This window comes from Leishmania donovani, chromosome 7 (genome assembly GCF_000227135.1).
Source record: "Leishmania donovani BPK282A1 complete genome, chromosome 7".
In the NCBI taxonomy this organism is placed as follows: Eukaryota; Euglenozoa; class Kinetoplastea; order Trypanosomatida; family Trypanosomatidae; genus Leishmania; species Leishmania donovani.
The window spans coordinates 165278-183754 of record NC_018234.1 but is presented as its reverse complement, the minus strand read 5'-3'; the positions used below and the strand labels follow the sequence as shown (position 1 = coordinate 183754).

Sequence of the window (18477 nt, the reverse complement as noted above, 5' to 3'; positions counted from 1 at the left end):
CCGACATCAGAGCTCACACACACACACACACACACACACACACACACACACACACACACGCAAACACACGCACTCTGTTCAACCGTTTTTTTTTTTCATATTTTGCTTCTCTCTGCGTGTGCCCGTCTCCCGCATCGTTCTCTCTCGCTCGCACTGTATTCTTGACTCTGCCGCTGCCACGTGTGCCTGTTCTGTTGCGTTGTGCAGAGCAGCTGCCGTCTTGGTTGTTTAGCGTCTTGTGCGCACTGTGACGCCTGCGTGTCTGTGCGCACTTCTCTTGGCGTGCGCGCGCGTTCACCCCTCTTCCCCAGGCAAAGAGTGCAAGTGCCACAGGCATACTGACGCGCACAGGTGCCCTTTCTCTACTGGCCAGGAGCCGCATCTCTTCCGCTGCTGACTGGATTGGCTCTGGTGGTGGTGTGTGTGTGTATGTTCTCGTACGCTGATTCTCCTTCCTGAATCTCTGAATCTGCGTGTGCACAGTCGAATTCGACGCCGACGCGGCTCATCGCTGCATTGTGTGCCCTTTACTACTTATTTTGTGGTTGCGTTGATCGTTTGAGTTGCGCATCGGCACTGTATATCTTATCAGCACTGCCTGCCGCCGCCCATTGATCGTGGCCCTCCTTGCTGTTGTTGTTATTGTGGCTTCTCTCTCTGTCTTTGCACAGCTGGCGAGCTTCTTGTGCTGTGCAGTACTCATCCGTGGCGTCTGCAGTGCCTTGCCTCATCGTTGCCCCGTTCGATTCCGTGTGTACTTCGATCTCTCGCCGGTTTTCTCGTTGCGCAGCCGTCCTTGGTGATTCCTGCCGTCTCTGTTGGCGCGGTTGTGGTTGTCTGCGCGCCCTTCTCCCCCTCCCCTCCTTCTCCATCTCTCCCCATCTGTCGAGTGCGTGCCTGGGCAGTGTGCGAGCAAAAGTGCGCACCGCAGTATCGCGAGTATTGTTTGTGGTTCTGTTTCTCCGCTTCTCACTTTGGGTTGCGAACGTCGCGGCACTTGGCTTGTGTGTGTGCGTGTGGTTCAGTGACAGCACCCCCTTCAGAGACACCCACACGCACTGGCACGTGTGCATAGACGTGCTCTTGCTCGCTTCTATACCTATACACACGCAAGCGTGTCTTCTTCCCGTGTTTCTGCCATCATCTGCTGTTCTCGACAGGCCCCTTCTCCCGCCGGCTCCCGCTCTCAACCTTCGTGGCTGCTGTGGCCGTGAATGTGAGGACGCTTGCGCGCACTTCTTCTTCTGTTGTGCTTCGACGCGAAAGGTGCGGGCGCGCGCGCTGTCGTGTTCCCTGGGTCAAGGGCGGATTCATCTGTGCTACGTACACACGCGCACGCGACCACAGACACGCTTGCGCGCACTCTAGTCGCGCGCGACTCCACCCCTCTCTCTCTCTCTGCGGGACCCTCTCCAATCATTTGAGCCCTCCGCCCTTCGCCCTCGTGCTCCACCATGGACCCGCAGCTCCTTGTTCACCTCTTCGACACCTTCGGTGCGGACGGGCAGAACGGCCAGCTGCCATGGGGCATCTCCGCGAGCGACAGCATCGCCTTGGAGGCGCAGGGCGATGGCATCCGGTTTGAGTCGAACGGACGTGAATGGCGGGTGCTGCAGGTGGGCACGGCCGAAGATGAGATGAACCTGCCGCCCTATCGCGGCGATACTCAGCTGCGCGACGCCGCGCGGGTGCTGCCGCCGGTCTGCTTTGCTCCGCTTGTGTCAAGGTACACGCGGCTGCTGCGTGATCCACGCTGGGAGGTGCGCCACGTGCCGCGCATGATGGAGGCGATGCTGAACGATCGCGTGCTGTTCCACCTCATGGACACCAGCCCGCTGGCGCCGCTGAGTGACTCGCGCGTGAGCGCCATGACGCGGTGGTGGGGTGTCATGGGCAAGCCTGTGCTGCGGTACGAGAACAACACAGGTAGGCCGCTCATGTCCCTCATTGACGGCTATGGCAGCCCTCCATCTGCTTCATCGGATGCCGCGGAGGGCCGGCAAGGTGCGGGGAAGGAGGCACGCCAGCATCAAGCCTCCGGAAGCCGCGATGAGCACTGCTCGTCTGCGCGAGAGGAGCAGATCGGCGACACCGCTGATTCTGCTGCAGCGGCAACGGCCACCAGCTCGCGGATGTCCCTTGAAGAGGTTCGCCAAGGCTACCGCGATATCAAGACAGTGCTCACTCTCATCGCGGCGACGAGCGCGCCGTATAGGTGCTCGCGACCGCCGAACGCGTCCGTATCGGGGTGCACGGCACGGCTCGTATTCTGCAAGGACCCGTCCACCATCTACCTTGGGCTCCTGCTGAACTCCGCACTGCGCGGACTGCCGAGGAAGGTGCTGTGCAGCATGTCCGTCTTCCGCTTGATCGCTGAGGGGTGGGGCCGCTCGCCAAGCTTTGCCGATATCCTGCGCGCCTCCTGGGAGGAATACAGCGATATCGTGCGTGACATTCGCGCGCTGCTTGGCCTTCCGGATCCCACGACGGAGACCCCATCACCCCCCTCTCCAGTGGCGTCGCCGTCGTCCTTCTCCTGCATGTCGGCCAGCAGTGGCGCGTCCGCCGCAGCGCTGTCGCGGCAGCAGCCGCAGTACCACCGGAGGGGTCGTCGTCGCCAGCTCCCGCCCATGCACCTGCCGAGCCAGCACAGCGACAGCGGCGAGCAGGGCCGACATTCGCTGTTGCAGCACCTCGGCCAGAGCACCGCTGGAGCGTCTTCTCCCGGCGCAGGCGTCGGACCGTCCACTGGTGTCTCGTCCTCCGCCGCGATTGTGCCGCACACGTCGCTGCGGCAGACGCGCACCACCGCTGGAGGCCGCATGCAGGCTGTCGAGTTGGGCATACCGATTCAAAGCAGCAACGGCGGCGGCGGCGTGAACGAGGAGGTGCGGCAGAGCACCGGCAACAACACGGGCGACGTCAACGACTTCGTGACGGCGCTGCTGGGCAACGCTCTCCACTCCCTGAACGGCCTCCAATTACGCAGAAACACTGCAAACGGCGTCGGCGCCGCGCGAGGTATCATGGGGGCTGCTGGTGCCGGCAGCAGCAGTGGTGAAACTGACGCCCCGCTGGGCAGCCACCCCGGCGTCAACGGCAGCGAGCACAGCAGTGTGCCTTTCAAGACGGAGGACGCCAACGCGATTTGCCACGAGAGCATGCTGGAGTGTGCCCAGACACCGGAGTTGCTGCTCTGGTGGGCACGGTGCCGACTGCTAGCGTATCAGCTGCTGGACAACCCGTCTCGTGTGAGTGTCGAGTCCACAGGCGCACTGGAGTACTTTCGCGAGGTATGGGCGTGCACGCCGCTGATCCGTGAAATCTTGGAAGATGACCAAGAGGCGCTTCTCGTTGCCTCCCTCAGCTCGCCGCGGCTGTCGACCGACGAGCGAGAGTCGGAGGAGATAGAGGCGGAGCGGGCGTCGAAGAAGGCGCGGCTTGGGGCGCTGCAGGAGCGGGCTCGGCGCATGTACGCCGCGCTGGTCGGCGCTGTTGCGGATCTTTCAAAGTTCTGGTTTTCGATCCGCGTGGCACAGTCCACCGTGAACGCGGTCGCGTCGAGTGCGCCGGAGACGAACACTGTGTGGAGCATAATCAACGCCACGGTGCCGTCGCGGCGCCGCTTCCAGCGCGAGGAATTCTCGACGTACGCCGAGCACTGGCAGTACGCGCTGCTGGTCGACGACTATGTGACGCAGCCGATGTGCTTTCGCGTGTCGACTCGAGGGCGGACGATGGTGACGCAGCTGCTGCACATCCTCGCAGAGTACCCCACCTTCTACCCCGCTCTTGTGGCGCGCACGTTGGCCATGCTGAACCGGCGCGAGATGATCGTCGCTGAGCTCAACGAGCGCCTCGTCAACGCTGTGGCGCGATGCCTCCGCTTCTACTTGCCGCCGATGCCGCCGGTGCTGGCAGTGCCGCCGGTGCAGGCTGCGCCGACGAGCGTCTCCGCTTGCAACGCCACTGTAGCTGGCACAGCAGAGACGCCTATGGCGCTGCGAGTCTCATCGGCTGCCGTCGCGGACGTGGCAAGCGCCAGCACTGACGGGACCGCAGCTGCGACTCCTGTCACGGTGGCGCGAGCGCCCCCGACTGGCGCAGGCGCCTCGCAACGCTCGTGGTCCTCGCCAGAAGACTCATCCCACTCGTCGTTCAGCAGCGAGCACGCAGAGGACAGAGCGGACGGAGACGTGGTCAGTGGCAGCGGTGCCGCCGCTCAATCGACCACTGCGCCTTCCACTAGCGGCGGTGACGGTGACGCATCGACGCGTGGCGGCATCGACTACGAGGCCTTGGTTGTCGTGAGGGCCACGAGTGAGCCAGGCGTCGACTGGGAGCAGCGTGGCAACGGCGACGGCGGCGGTGATTGCGGGCGGCACGTGCACAACGGAAAGAGCTCGACAGACGCCTCGTCGCGGAGGCGGATCAGGGAGGAGGTGGCGAAGATGCCCGTGATTACAGTGAAGGCTTACGACGCCATTCTAACGTGCCTCGACGTGCTGCGCATGCTTGTCCGCAATGGGCACATCTCCGTGAACCCGATGAACCTGCTGTTCACGGTGCCTACTGCCACCACCGCCTCAGCGGCGGCGTCTGCGTCGCTGCCAGCTTCCGTGGACCAGCAGGCCGGCAGTCGCGCGGGCACTGGAGGCGCTGTGGGCTCGGATGCAGCAGTCCACTCCCCTGTCGATGCTAGTGCGGCGAGCACCAGCGCCGGGCCGCTGTACGAGGCGTCGTTGCCCAAATCCCAGTGCGACCTCTACACTCTCCTGCACCAGCTCGTCTACCAGACTCGCTACGGCCCCCTCGCCAGCGCCGCCCTGCGTCTCTTCTCTGCCTGCGTGCACTACAATGTGCGCGATATGGTTCCTTTGTTCGCCGAGCGTGGCCTGCTGAACACGGTGCTGGCCATCGCGCGTCGACCTCGCCTCTTTTCGGAAGATGTAGCGACGGCTGCCGCGCCGCTGCGGTTTGCCCTCGATATGGTGGAGGAGAACGGCGTGCCGAACATTGCGCGACGCAAACTCCCGCTGGAAAGCTCGACATCGTCGTCGTCGTCAGCGCCGTCCCCGCTGCTTATTGCACACCCGTCGCCGGAGCTACTGGTGCGCTACGTCCCCGCTGAAGACGCCTACGTGAACGCCGTGGCGGTTCGCATGGTACTTCCAGAGTTTGTGGAGGCCATGACGGTGCACAAGGCAACCCACCGTGTCTTCTCGAAGCACACGGAGTGGATCACGGCCCTCACGCAGAGTCTGACCGTGACGCCCGCGATGTCAGCCGCCTCGCTGCTCGATATCGAGGCCCTGCTCGACGAATCCGCGGAGGCGTGCAGCAAACACGAAGCAGATGACATCTATAGGAGCGAAGATGCTGCCATTGACGAGGACGAGGGAGGGTGCCAGGTGCCCTGCGACGCCCCTCTATCGCCGTCCGAGTCACCGGCATCGGTGGCACACCACGCCGACCCTGTGCAGCAGCAGCAGCAGCAACAAGGGGACTACCACTCCCCGCAGCAGGGCCGTCAACATGGGCTACTTCGCTGCCGAAGCAGCGCCGCCTACGCACGGCTGCTCCAGGACTTGAAGACAGCTCGGAGGAGACCTTTGGGAGCGTTTCCGGTGCCTGCAGCGCACTCGAGCACCAGCAGCACCGACAGCGTGGCCTCTAACGCGCGTCACAATGAGCGGCGGCGGCCGCCGCAGCCCATTGGCGGCGCTTCGCACTCGGCTGACGCGAGCGCCCCGATCGACGTCGTCCTTACACGGATGGTCGAGCTGCATCGCCTGCACCTCAAGCGCGAGGAGGTGAGCTATAAAACCTTGCAGGGTGCCGTGAAGGAGATGCAGCGGATGCTGACGGAGGTGCTGCAGCCGTCGCCACTCATCACCAGCCGCTTCGCCCCGGCTCTGCGAGCGGAGCTTTCTTTGCTAAGTCAGCGGACGCATGAGTTTGCGCAGGCGGTGCGTGCCGGGGCCACTCACCCGCACCCGTTTTTTGGGAGCACCGCGGACGGCGATGAGGTGACCGTGGCCGGCCAGTCTGTTGTGGCCGGTTCAACGAGTGGCAGCGGTGCGGGCCCGCGCACCCGTGCCGACTACCTCCATCTCCTCGTCCAGGCCATTGAGGTATGCCGCACGCTGAACAACTTCTTCGCCTTCTTCTCTGCGTTGGACTGGGACGGCCACCAACGCCGCTACCGGTTGAGTCGCCGCAGTGCGGAGCAGCAGGCCAGTCAGCAGGAGCTGGCGATGGTGCTCGAGTCCACCGTGCGCGATTTTCACTTGGCAGTAAACCAGCTGTGGTCTTTGATGGGGTCGCACGCACCGCTGCAGCTGCGCGGCACGGACGCCGCGGAGGCGAGTGGCTCCACCACTGCCGCTGAGGACAAGGAGAGGCAAGCAGCGCAGGACGAACCCGACGCCACCGACCGACGTGGTCATACCCTGCTTACCCGCGCCCGTCTAGGCAACCCGCTGCAGGTGTACGAGCAGGGCAACGCTGACGGGGCCAGCTCGCTGCTAAGCTACATCCAGGCTACCATCGGCTCCTACCTCCACGCCCGCATCTTCGGCGACTACCTCCGCAGCGCCCCGCCGTCGACGCGGATGGAGGCAACACTCAAGTCGACGGTGCAGTGCATCTTGCACTTCTCTTCGCGCGACTTCATTAGCGCGCCGGAGGTGGTGCTGACCCGTGACAGCGGCACCGACGGCAGTGGTGGTGGTGGTGGTGAGGCCATGACCGACGCGGAGGGCGCCATGTCGAAGACGATGCGGCGCCGCTGTTTGAAAGCCATGAAGCGCGTGCTGGAAGGCCCGGGCTCGGAGGCGCAGCGGCACAGCTCGAACGACTCGTTGCATCAGCCTCCGAACAGAGCGGGGGAGACTGCGGGGGAGGGCAGAGGCGACAACGTGGATGTCCATGACGGTGCTCAGCACAGCGCTCACGAGGCCGCTGCAGTGGAGAGAGTGTACTACCACACCTCGGAGTCGCCTTGCAAGGATGTCATCTCCTCCGTGCTGCGGCCGCTGAGCGTCGGCGATGGAGTCTTCCTGCGCCAGCTACTGGAGGCGTGGCGTGTGTCGACGTCAGGCTCCAGCGGAGGCGGCGGAGGCAGCAACGGCCCCGGACGCCGCGACAGCGAGGCGACGCCGTGGCGGAGTGTCTTCAGCGAGGTCATAGAGTTCGTCGTGGACGCGCTCGTGGTGCGTGCCTCGTATACGGCGGACGATGTAACGGGGCTTCTGCGCAGCTTGCAGGCTGGCACTCAGCACAGCAGCGTTTCCACGGGCATCCTGTCTCTCTACGATCGCAACGCAGAGGCAGGCACCACCATCGCGCCTGTGACTCCCGCGGCGCTGCCAGCGGCCATGAGGGGTCGCAGCGGCAGCGAGGAGGAGACCAGCGCCGTGGCTAGCATGGACGCCAGCGACCAGATTCTTCAGTCGATGCTGCAGGACGGCCGCAGCCTGCTGAATGAGCCGTCGACGGCGTGGATGACGGCAGAGGCCTGGGTGCAGGCAACTACGTCGACTGTAGGCGTGGCAGCGGCCGCCGCAGGAAATGAGCCATCGCCTATCCCCAGCTCGGCTGCAGAGGTGCCACAACAAGCGGATGCCGGACCAGTGGCTTGTGCAGAGGCAGCAGCTGCTGGTGGCGCCGCTTCTGCAGAGGCACTGCCGCACTCCGCCTTCTCAATCGTTGTGCCATCTGTGTTGGCCAACCCCCACGCAAGAGGCGGCGGCAGACACGGTGGTCGTCGCAGAAGCCACGGCGGCATAAGCCGCGGCGCCGACTCCGAAGACTCCGTCGACAGCAGTACAACCCTGTCGTCTTCGCTGCCGACGTTGACGCCGCCGACGGCGCTCGCGACCGACGCCGTCGGTGATGCGGCCGCTGTGGAAGGGCTGGCCGGGTCCGCTGACGGGGTTGGCAGCGGCGGCAGCGGTCTTGGAGGTGGTGATGGTGCTGCTGCTTCTGCTGCCGCCGCGGCGCAGGCCGGTGCGGCGCCGCTCACAACACCGCTCTTTGCTCCAATCAACGCAGCGAAGGCCCTGCAGCAGTGGCTGTTCCTCTCGCTCTTCACTGGCCGCCGCGCGGTGGATCAGCCGACGCGCAACTTCTTCTACTTGTCTCCGTACCGACGCGACGGCCATGCGCGGCCGGCACTGCCGCTGAACGTCACAGGGCTCCTCCGTACGATTCGGAACGACTTGCAGGCCGCCTTTGAGGACGCCGTGCGCGGCGCCAGCGCTGACGCGGGCAACCTGGGCCCCACTCCCAGCGACGGCGTCGAGGACGAGTCCACACGGCAGCTGCACCCGTCGCGAACGCGAGCAAAGCAGCGCAACTCTCACGACTCGGACGACGAGGAGGCGTCCATCGCAGCAGACCTGCAGGAGCGCTTGCACATGTTTCGGCCACAGCCGCGCCACGAGAACCGGGCAGGTGCCACGGCGGGCAACGGTGACGGCGGAGGTGGGCATGCCGCGCTCTCCTCCGCACGTGTGCACACGGCGTGCGAGTGGTTCGACCTGGACCCGCGCGAGCTGGCCGCAGTGAACCTACCGAACTGCGTCAACGTGGAGGTGTGTCTAAGGGAGATCAACTTTGTGGCAGCCCGCCGCGTGCTGTGGGAGCTGGCGGTGCTGGGCGCTGTATGCACGGGCGGCAGTGGGGCGGCGCCAGAGTTCGAGAGCACACCACTGCACGACATGCTCTCCCGTGCAGCGCAGTTTATGATTCTCCTCTCGCGCCTCGTCTTTGCGGGTGATGCGGAGTCGGCGAAGCGCGCTTCAGCAGCAGCTGGTGGCGGGTCGTTCACCCCCGCGACGGCGGCGGCAACCGCGTCCCTCTCACCGGCCGCGGCAGCACTGAAGGATCAACTGCAGCGGTGTCTTGTGTACATGGCGGTGCTTCTCATGAACTTCCTCGAGGGCTGCGACGCGCGGACGCGAGGGCGGCACTGCACCCACGTCGAGTCGCTCCTCTACTGCGTCCTTGATGTGTGGCCGAAGCTCCCGGGGTTTCCGATGGTGCCGCACGTGTACGTGGCGGCAATGGAGGCGGTGGCGCAGCTCAAGCCGGAAACTCTAAGCCGCATGTCCTTCCAGGCGCTGGCACGCGAGTGGCGGGACGGTGCCGCAAAGCCGGCGTCAGCGGCCACGACTGCTGCGGCCACTTTCAGCACGGACACGTCCCCTCGTCTGCCGTCACCCCAGCCGAGAGAGCGGGAGGGGACGGCGGCAGGCGACGACGACGATGAGGAGGGCTGGGGCAGCGACGTGCAGCGCAGCAGCGCCGAAGAGGCACGCACAACCATCGCAGGCGACGGCAGTCGCCGCTTCAATCAATCACCATGGGCCCGCGCTGGACTCCTGAACAACGGTCGCGTCGGGGCGCCGTCGCCACGCTCGGGCCCCATGCAGGATCGCTTCGGTCAGTATGTGACGCGTCTGCAGCAGTCACGGCGCTCGCAGCTCGGCGCACCTCTCTCTGTCGCGCATGAGTGGGGGCGTGCGCTGCCGTGGGTGTGTGACGTCGCAGCGGGCCGTATCTTCCCCTTGGACACACTGAGCGAGACTGGGCATCGACTCCTGCGCAAGCGCGCGTGCCGAGCGCTGTGGGGCATGTGGACGAGCACGAACGCGGCCGAGCAGCAGTACGTGGTGGCCTACATGCTGAACCGTGTGCTCTCTAACGTGCGCGAGAATGTTGTGTTGCTCGAGTACGTAGGCGTACTTCTGACGCAACTGCGCGGCGTCGTTCTGGTGGAGGCCCTTGCGTTGACCCCGCTGCCACGCGCCATCGTGAAGGTGGTACGTCAGGCCATCGAGGAGGTGACCGCAGAGCAGCATGAGGAGGAGGCCCGCCAGCAGGCGCTGAGCGGCACCAGCGCTGGTGCAGCTGCGGTAGCGCAGCGCGAGTTCCGCCAGCGCCGCCGTCGCTACTACGCCCGTACACAGATGACGCTGCACGGCCAACTTGTCAGCTTCCTGAGCGTCTTCCAGAACGTCCGCAGCGACGCTCCGCTGGTCGCCGATGCGTTGGCCCGCACGACCGCCACGGCGCCGCACGTGCAGGCGATGGGGGCGCAGTGCAGCTATTTTGACGCCACGCGCAACACGTTCTGCTGGAACGGCCACCAGTGCCACCGCCAGCACGTCGTCCCTGTGAATGGGCAGCGTGGGCGGGACGGGGAGGAGCACCGCTTTGGCCTGAACACGTTCGGCCCGGGTACGCAGCGTGCACTTGACGAGGTGCTCTCGGTGCTGGAGCACCACGGCTTCCCATGCCCACCGGCAATGCCCGCCACCGCCACTGCCGCACGGGGCGCGAGCAGCGCTGCGGAGGCGCCATCGGAGGAGAAGGAAGCTGAGGTGGCGGAGGCGGAGGGGCGTGCTGCCGTGCGCCCGCACGGCTCCTCAGCCGCCAGCGACCCGACACAGAGCACTGGGCAGCCACAGGCGCACCAGCCATCGCAACGAGTGGTGCGGGTGCCCTTGTCGGCGGGCAATGCCGACCCCAACACGGCGCCGAGCCGCCCACAGAATGCATACGAGGTGGAGCGACGCACTTGGCAGGACGACCGGCCACGGCGGGAGCGGCCCAGCACGAGAGGCTACGTTCCCGCCGCTGCCCATGGCAACAGGGGCGATGAGGGTAGCAACAGCAACCGAGATGGCGCGAGTGCAGAGGCTGGCGAGCGCGCATTGCCGTCGCAAGCAGCTTTGGTCACGGCGGATGCCATGGGACCGGAGAACTACCAGCGGCTGCTGCGAGGCGAGGGCCTGCCGTGGCTGCCCCTCTCCGCGCGACCCGCGCCATCGTCGTCGTCGCTGCAGCAGCTCCGTGGCGGCCTCAGCGGCCCGCGCGACTTGGACTACGGCGGCGACGACATGGACGAGGAAGCCCAGGGCGTGTTCACCCACCTCACCGGTGCCTTTGGCGGTAGCCGCCGCGAACGGTCACCGCTGCGGCACCGCCTTCTCAACCCGCTCACCAGCGCAGACTTCCGCGCCGATCCGCTGCGGCGCTCCATCATTCCACACTGCGCCCTGTTCGGTCGCGATGTATGCGAGGAGGTGGTGCGCATGGCATTCGACTTCATGGCCGCCCGGCTGCGCGACGAGGCGGCCGACAAGGCAGACGCAGAGGCGGCAGAGAGGGAGCAGCAGCAGCAGCAGGGCAGCACCGGCTGCGTCTCTTTGTCTGCCCTCTCCGGCAACATCCGCTCGCTGGATGGAGTGCTTTCGACCTCCCCGCAGTTTCCATCGTCGCCGGTGGCCTCGCCTGTCTCCACCGCTGCGCTGCCCTTCTCAGGAGTCCTGCCGGCTTCTGCTGCTGCCTCCGTCACCACAGCGAAGGTGGTGGCGGCGCGGCTCACTCTCCCGCGTGTGGAAGTGGTGGAGTGCGCCGTTGACGAGGTGATGGTGCACTTCCTGCTGACATGCTTCTCGACCTATTACACCACGTGCATGCACCTTGTGCGCACCCACCGCCCGGCGGGGTTACCCGCCCTGCCAGCGGCCACATACACGGCTGCTGGAAGGTCGACGGCGCCCGCATCAAGTCGCGATGCGTCGGCTGATGTCACCAGCGGCTGCGCCGACTCGCTCTCGGTGCTGTGTGCGTACATCACCCACATCGATCCCCCGAACCGTGAAAAGGCCATGCTGCTGAGCGGGCTGCTGCTAACTGACATGCTGCGCCTTGAGGAGGACGTGTGGCAGCACATGGTGACGGTGCTACGGACCACCGTGCAGGTGCACCGCAAGGGGCGGCGGCTGACCGACAAGGCGTACGCTGCGCTGTCTGCCCATAACCTGCGGCTCACGCGTGCGTCGGCGAACACGCCGGTGGAGCCGTCTTCTCCCTCGCGCGAGGAGGGCAGGGCGACTGCAGCGACAGCACGGAAGAGCTTCAGCCATCGGAAACCCCGCATTCAGACGCATGTGTGTGTGCCGTCAGCGAACAGCGCGCCACACCAAGTACCCTCATCGCAGCTTGCAGATTCGGCGGAGCAGGAGGAGTTGCACGCCGACGGTGGCGCTGCAGGGGCGGCGAATAACGGCGACGCCGAGGCCGCCATCGCCGTGCACCACTACCTCATTCCCATCAGCATCTTCCTCGCAAACCTGGAGCCCTACATCATCCGCCACCCTATAGCTTTCTACCACGCATTCCGTCGCTACTGCGAGGTGCGATGGGTGCGCGCGGCGACGGGCGAGATGCCGGCGGCGTGGCTGGGAGTGTGGGTGCGACCGCGGCCCCCGACAGCAGGTGCTACTGCCGCCGGAAGTCGTGGCCACAGCCCTCGTGCGGCGCGTCGACCTCGCTGTGGTGCGGCGTCGACGCCGTCGCGCGACTTTGTGGAGCGGGTGCAGTGCCTTGTGCAGCACCTTGCCCGTAGTGTCGATGCTGGCCAAGGGCGCGCCACGCACGGCGCCAGCATGCTTGCCGTCGTGGTGCAGCTTCCAGGCGTGTGCGAAGCGCTGCTCTCCCCTAACTTTGAGGTGCCAGTGCCGGCCATGTACGCGGAGCTTCTCACGTCTACTGCCGGCGTCCGTCGCACCCCTGTCAGCTCTGCGGAGGCGTTAGCTGCTACGGCCGCCGTCAGTGGAGAGGGAGAAGGCGGGCCTGCCACATCCGTGGCGAACGGCGACCGCAGCGCACCGGCCGTGTCGCGGCGGCCGCCTGTCATCGCTGTGCCGCCCTTTCTCGCCCTCGCGCTGTACTTCTGCTCCGCACTTGGGGAGGCGGGTCGGAGCAGCAGCGGCGGCGGCATTGGCGGTGTTAGCGGCCACATCACCGGCAGCGTGGACTTTGCGACCGCCATTTTCGCGCATGACCCGATCGCCGTATCGGAGGTGGTTGTGCGCACGCTCGGCTGCCTCGTCGCGGCGGTGGAGGTGTCCGCCGTTGGGACGGCGCCGGTGGCGGAGGCCTCGTCTCAGGCCGTCGTGGGTGCTGACAACGACAACACCGTTGGCAGCGATCGAGATAGAAACGAGGAAGCCGTGGCTGCGTCTACACGCGACGGCCTCGCAGAAGCAGCAGCGCTGGCAGCGGCGTCGGCGGCCCCTTCGCCGGCGAAGGAGAGCGAACCGGCTGCCCGGCAGCAGCAGGTCGAGGCGAAGGATAGAGTGCACTGCGCAAAGAAGATGCTCACACGTTGCCTGCATGATGTGCTGTGCTTCTTGGAGCGTGGCAGCCCGCAGCCGGCGACGGCGGCTCTGCCAGCCCGTCAGCGGGCCACTCAGCAGCGGATGGGCGTCAGCAGCGCTGTGCAGGAGTCGTTCCTACGCTTCTTCGACCACCTTGGCCGCCTCGGCCTTCTTGATCTGCTGTTTCGCGTGTGCTTGCTGCAGTCATGCGAGCATGGCCGCGATGCAACGTCGCTGCTGCAGCTGCTCGCGCATCAGCTGCTCGCCTTGGGCGAGTTCAAACTGGCGGAGATGCTGTCACCGTCTCAGAAGCGGTACGCGGCGCAGCTGCAGGACATGCAGCAGCAGCAGCAGCATCGGCTGCCGCGTGGGTTGTCGAGGACGGGTCTGTGGATGAGCCAGGGTGGTGCCCCTTCCTCCTTGCGCCGCCCATACCCTGGCTTACATGGGCCGGAGCTTGCGAATACGCTTGACTGGCCGCCGTCTCAGCTGCGTGGTGCGGCTGAGCCGCCCGGCCTGCGTCATGCCTTCGACCACCTGGAGGCGCTGCTCGCTCGTGACACCCTTCGCAGCGGCGGCGATGGCGCCGTGCACGTAGCCGACAACGTGCTCGAGATCACTTCGAGCCTTGCGGGTGAGCACGGCATGGGCGCCGACGTGCCGGACGCGAATGCGCTGCACGCCTTTCTCACCTTTGAGGAGGAGCAGGAGGAGGGCGACGTGGAGGGCAACGGCAACGAGAGTGGCGACGACGACGATGACGACGGCGCCGATAGCGGCATCGGATTCGGTGAGCGTGCGGGACATGACGGAGCAGCGGCGCGGCCCGTGGCGCCTAATGGTGTCGAGGGCACCGACACGTGGCCTCCCATGCACCCGGTGAGGCGCGCTGGTGGGATGCGGTCTGTTCATAACAACAGCGGCGGCAATGAGGAGGAGCCGAATGCGAGCGCGCAGGGTAGCGTGCAGCAGCGGCGCTCTCCACCGCAAGTGCTGTCCTCGCCGCCCGCTATGGTCGGCGCGGCTGTCCCGAGCATGCCGGAAGGTCCGCAGCAAGCGTCTTTGGTGCCAGCACACGACGATGTCGTCCGCGGCGGCCTCAGCGACGAGGAAGAGCACCGCCATCGCCGCGCAGTGGCGCTGGCGACGTATGAGGAAGCGGTCATACGCTCACTGCGCGCCGAAGAGGCCATGGAGCGTCACCGGCGACGCCGACACGACGACGACGATGCGGAGGAGGCGGCCGAAGAGGACGACGACGACGAAGACTACTTGAGCCCCGACGAGGAGGGCGACGAGGAAGACGACAACGCCCTCTTTGCCGATGATATGGTCGACAACGGCGCCGACATGGATGAGGACGGCGACGTGGAGAACCTGTACCGAAGTCAGCCGGAGATGTCCGGCTTCTTCGTGCCGTCCCCGCTGAGCTCCCCGCGGGCGGCCGCGGGTGGCGGTCGACAACGCGGGGAAGATGATGGCGATGACGACGACGACAGCCACGCGGAGGAGGAGCACGCAGGCAGCGACGGCGACAACGGCGAAGACGACGATAGCACCCCAGACGACGACGAAGACGAAGAAGAGGAGACGTATGAGGAAGATGATGACGATAACGACGACGACGATGACGCCTCCTTGTACTACGACGGCGCGGGGCACTTGCTGTCGGGGAGGGACCACCTCGAGGATGCTCTGCTGGACATGTATTCGCCAGAGATGGCTGCTGGCGGCGGCGACTCCGGCGCCTTGAGCCATGGCCTGGCACAGCAGACGGCTGGCAGCCTCACATACCTCAACGACGACCCGGTTGGGCGCCCAGCAGCAACGGCTACGGCGATGGAGCGGGCACAGAGTTTTGCAGCGTGCGCTTATCGCGCCATCTTGCTGGCAGTGCGCCCGCTGGCGGCTCATAACGTGGTGGAGACGGAGACGCCGCCGCTGCCGGTGCTGCACGCCTTCGAGGAGGAGGCGCCGGCTGCAAGTCGGCATAGTGGCGACGGCAATGACGGCAGCGCCGACCTGGCGTACCGGTTATTGGCGGAGGTACGCCAGCGCAGCGTTGGCACCACCAACGACTCTGGCAGTCCTTCCCCTCAGCACCATCCTGCCACGTTGCGCGTCACTACCACCGTGACACCGACGTCCGCGTTGCAGCAGCCGCGGCGCCGCCTGCTGTCGTCCACCACTTTGCCATCGCCCTTCTCGGCGGCGGCTGGGGCGGAGAACACCCCGAGCGACCAGGTCATGCGTCGCGGACGCGACTCACGCTCGCCTTTGGATGTCACAGCGCCAAGCACCAGGACCCAGGGTGCAGCTGCCGCCGAGAGCGCTTCGCTCGATGCGACGTCTCCCACGACCGCTGGCACGTCGCAGCGACCAGCACCCGAAGCAGGTAACACAGCAGGCGCGGCGGAGGTACAGACAGAGCCAACCACAATCAGCGAGGCTGATACAAGTATCGACGTGCTCACTGCACGCATCCTGGCTCTTTTCGCGGCGGGCGACGCCAACGCCCGCACCACTTCCTCGGCAGAGTCACTACCGCCGCAGGTTTCCGCGGAGAGAGCATCCGCTACGTTGGAGCAGCCGACGAACACAGCCGCAGCAACTGCCGCTACTCCGGCTCCAGCGCCACCAGCGGCACCGGAGCCGTGGGAGGGCACCCTCAACCCACAGTTTCTGATTGAGATGCCCGAAGATGTCCGCAGCGAGATCTTGTTCGACAGCATGAACCTGCTCCGCGGCGCCGACGAGCGTGAGGTGCGAGGGCAGCGCAGCCGTCTGTACCCGGGCTTTCTGAACTCGATGCCGGAGGATGCGCAGCGGCACGCCATGGAGGTGGAGGCGCGGTGGGTGCGGGTGACAGGCGCCGACAACAACGCCAGCGAACTTTACCAAACGCTGCTCCTCGTCGATGCCGAGACACGCCGCGACCTTCTGCTGCAATGCGACCTCGAGCTTCTTCGCTCCTACCCTGAGGTGCTGCGGGAGGCGACGGAGTTACGCGCCGAGGTGGAGCGGGCGCGCGAGGAGGCTGAGCAGGCCGCGCAGCGCGAGCAGGAGCGGCGCCAGCACCAGCGCGAGCAGGCAGAGCAACTGCAGCAGCAGCAGCAGGCGAGCCAGCGCCAGTCGCGCTTGTGGATGCTGGGTGCCTGGGATACCACGCGGGACGCAAGGGGCAGCGGTGCAACAGCGGCGGCGACGGCAGCGACCGTTGCGTCGGGCATCCGCACCAGCTTGCCGGCTCTGCGCGACATGGAGACGGTCGAGGGGGTCATGCGAGTCCTGTTCGGCTCCCCCACCCCGCTGTACGAGGTGGTGAACCACGAACTCTTCTTGGCACGCCGGCTGTACCGGTGCGAGGTGGTGCTGCAGGCTCTCGAGCCTCCGACGTCTTCGTTTATATCGCACTCCATGAGTCTGTACCCAGGCAGAGGAGCGGAGGTGAGCGCTCCCGGGCTCATGCTGTCGCCGCTGCGCGACGATGATGCGATGCGTGAGGTCATGACGTTTAACCACCGGCATGGCGTGCACCGTGGCGGCAACGCGATGGCGCGCCGCGCTCCGCCACGCGGTGCCCAGATGGCAGCTGCGAGCGGCACCGCTGGTGTGGGTCACTACCATCTTCCGCAGTTTCCGTCGTTGCAGCTGCCACCGTCCGCGGACTTGGTGGCATCAGACTCGTCTGTGTCACCACTGTCCCCGCCACCGCATACGCTGCCGAGCGGCGGCGGTGGCGGCTTCGCCGCCGAGCGCTCCGCCTCCGGATCGCACGCGGCGGCGGCGCCGTCGACGTCGCTCGCAGCGCTGAGCGAGTCCATGGTGCCAGTGCAGGAAACATTGTACCACCCGCTCGCCCTTCCCTTACCTGATGTGCCAGAGGATGTTGTTGCTCGCTGCATCGAGCTGCTACGGCTGCGGGCGACGGCGCCGCTGGCGCTGCCGTGCAACCTACTGACGGGCATCAGCTGCCTGGATCAGGAGCTACAGCGCTTCATGCAGCTGCTCATGTCCGACACAAGCACGGCGGTGCGAATCGCCTGCCAACTGCTGGACTTGATGGCAGCCACGCCGACGTCGACAGCGGAGGATGCGCTGCCCGACAGCGCCGCTGGCTTCGGCAGGGTCGCCACTGCTACCACCAACGCCAGGGCCGCCGCTCGCGCGTCACCGTCCACGCTCGCTACCCCGTCGTCCCACTTCTCGCGCCCTTTGTCGGCGAGCGAACTGGCCGCGAACCGGCAGTTCGTCAAAGACGCCACGACGCTCCTCGTGTCCCTCGTGAAGCAGAACCAAGCCATGGTGTCCGCCTTTTTCCTGTTACCCGATAACACCGTTGACACAGCCACTCTGAAACCGCTTGACGCCCCGTTGGACGCGGCTGAGCAACGCGCGGTGCAGCACGGCCTGTGGAACCGACTGTGGCGAGTCGCACGGCAGCACGTGCACGTGCCCAGCTTTGCGCTGGCATTGGACAAGCTGCTGCAGCAGCTTCTGCGCTGCCAGCGCTCCATGTCGACCGCCTCAGAGGACAACGAGTTGGCCAGCGGCGCCGACCCCAACGCCAGCGAGCCGCTCACGGAGACTCTCATCGCGCACCCGCGGCATCCGCACCGACTTCGGTGGACCAACATCCGCCTCCTGTCCAACTACGAGGATGGCGGCTACGTGTGCAACGTGTGCGGTGTCAACCCGGGTTTTGACTACTGCTTCCACTGCTCCTCCTGTCAGTTCGACCTCTGCGCCAACTGCTCGCGCGAGCGCCTGACGCTCGCGGAGATGCAGCAGCGCACGCGGCGGGCGGCAGCCCTCATGCTGCAAAACGTGCCAGAGACGGTCACCTCGATGATGCGGCTGCTGCGACACCCGCTCTGCCGGTCCGACGTTGCGATGAACGTGGTGCATCTCATGTCGTTCGGTCTGCAAGAGTGCGGGGCGCGTGAGAGCGTTAGCTTGTTCTCTGGTGACGCCGCCGCTGCCGGCAGCGGCGGCGTCGGCTCTGCGACGGCCGTGCCACCTTTTCTACACTCCGCCTCCGGGTCGTTGCACAGCGGCACTAGCAGTGCACGGGTAAGCCCCATTCAGCTCCTGGAGCAGGAGCTCGTCGAGCTGGCCGACGCCAGGGTGCGTGCGTTGAAGGCGGCGCGAGACGAGTTCCGCCAGGAGGTGTACGCGATCCTGCACCCGAGGCCCAGCAGCAACGGCCACAGTGCCGGGGTCGGCGTGACTGCGTCTGCCCCGACGAGGTCGCAGTCAGACGGTGACACAAACGTGAGCGGGCTCTCTGGCCGCCACACAT

The 18477-nt window shown here is 66.0% G+C and overlaps 1 protein-coding gene across 1 annotated transcript in view; it reads left to right on the top strand.

Annotated features, from left to right (window-relative positions):
* Positions 1 to 1454: 1454 nt before the first annotated feature.
* LDBPK_070440 (ubiquitin-protein ligase-like, putative) overlaps positions 1455 to 18477 on the top strand; it is a gene marked incomplete at both ends in the record, with an annotated part of 18801 nt that continues 1778 nt past the window's right edge. Inside the window, one exon of the mRNA XM_003858437.1 lies at positions 1455 to 18477. This exon is cut by the window's right edge and continues 1778 nt beyond it. Coding sequence (XP_003858485.1) covers positions 1455 to 18477 — 17023 coding nt within the window.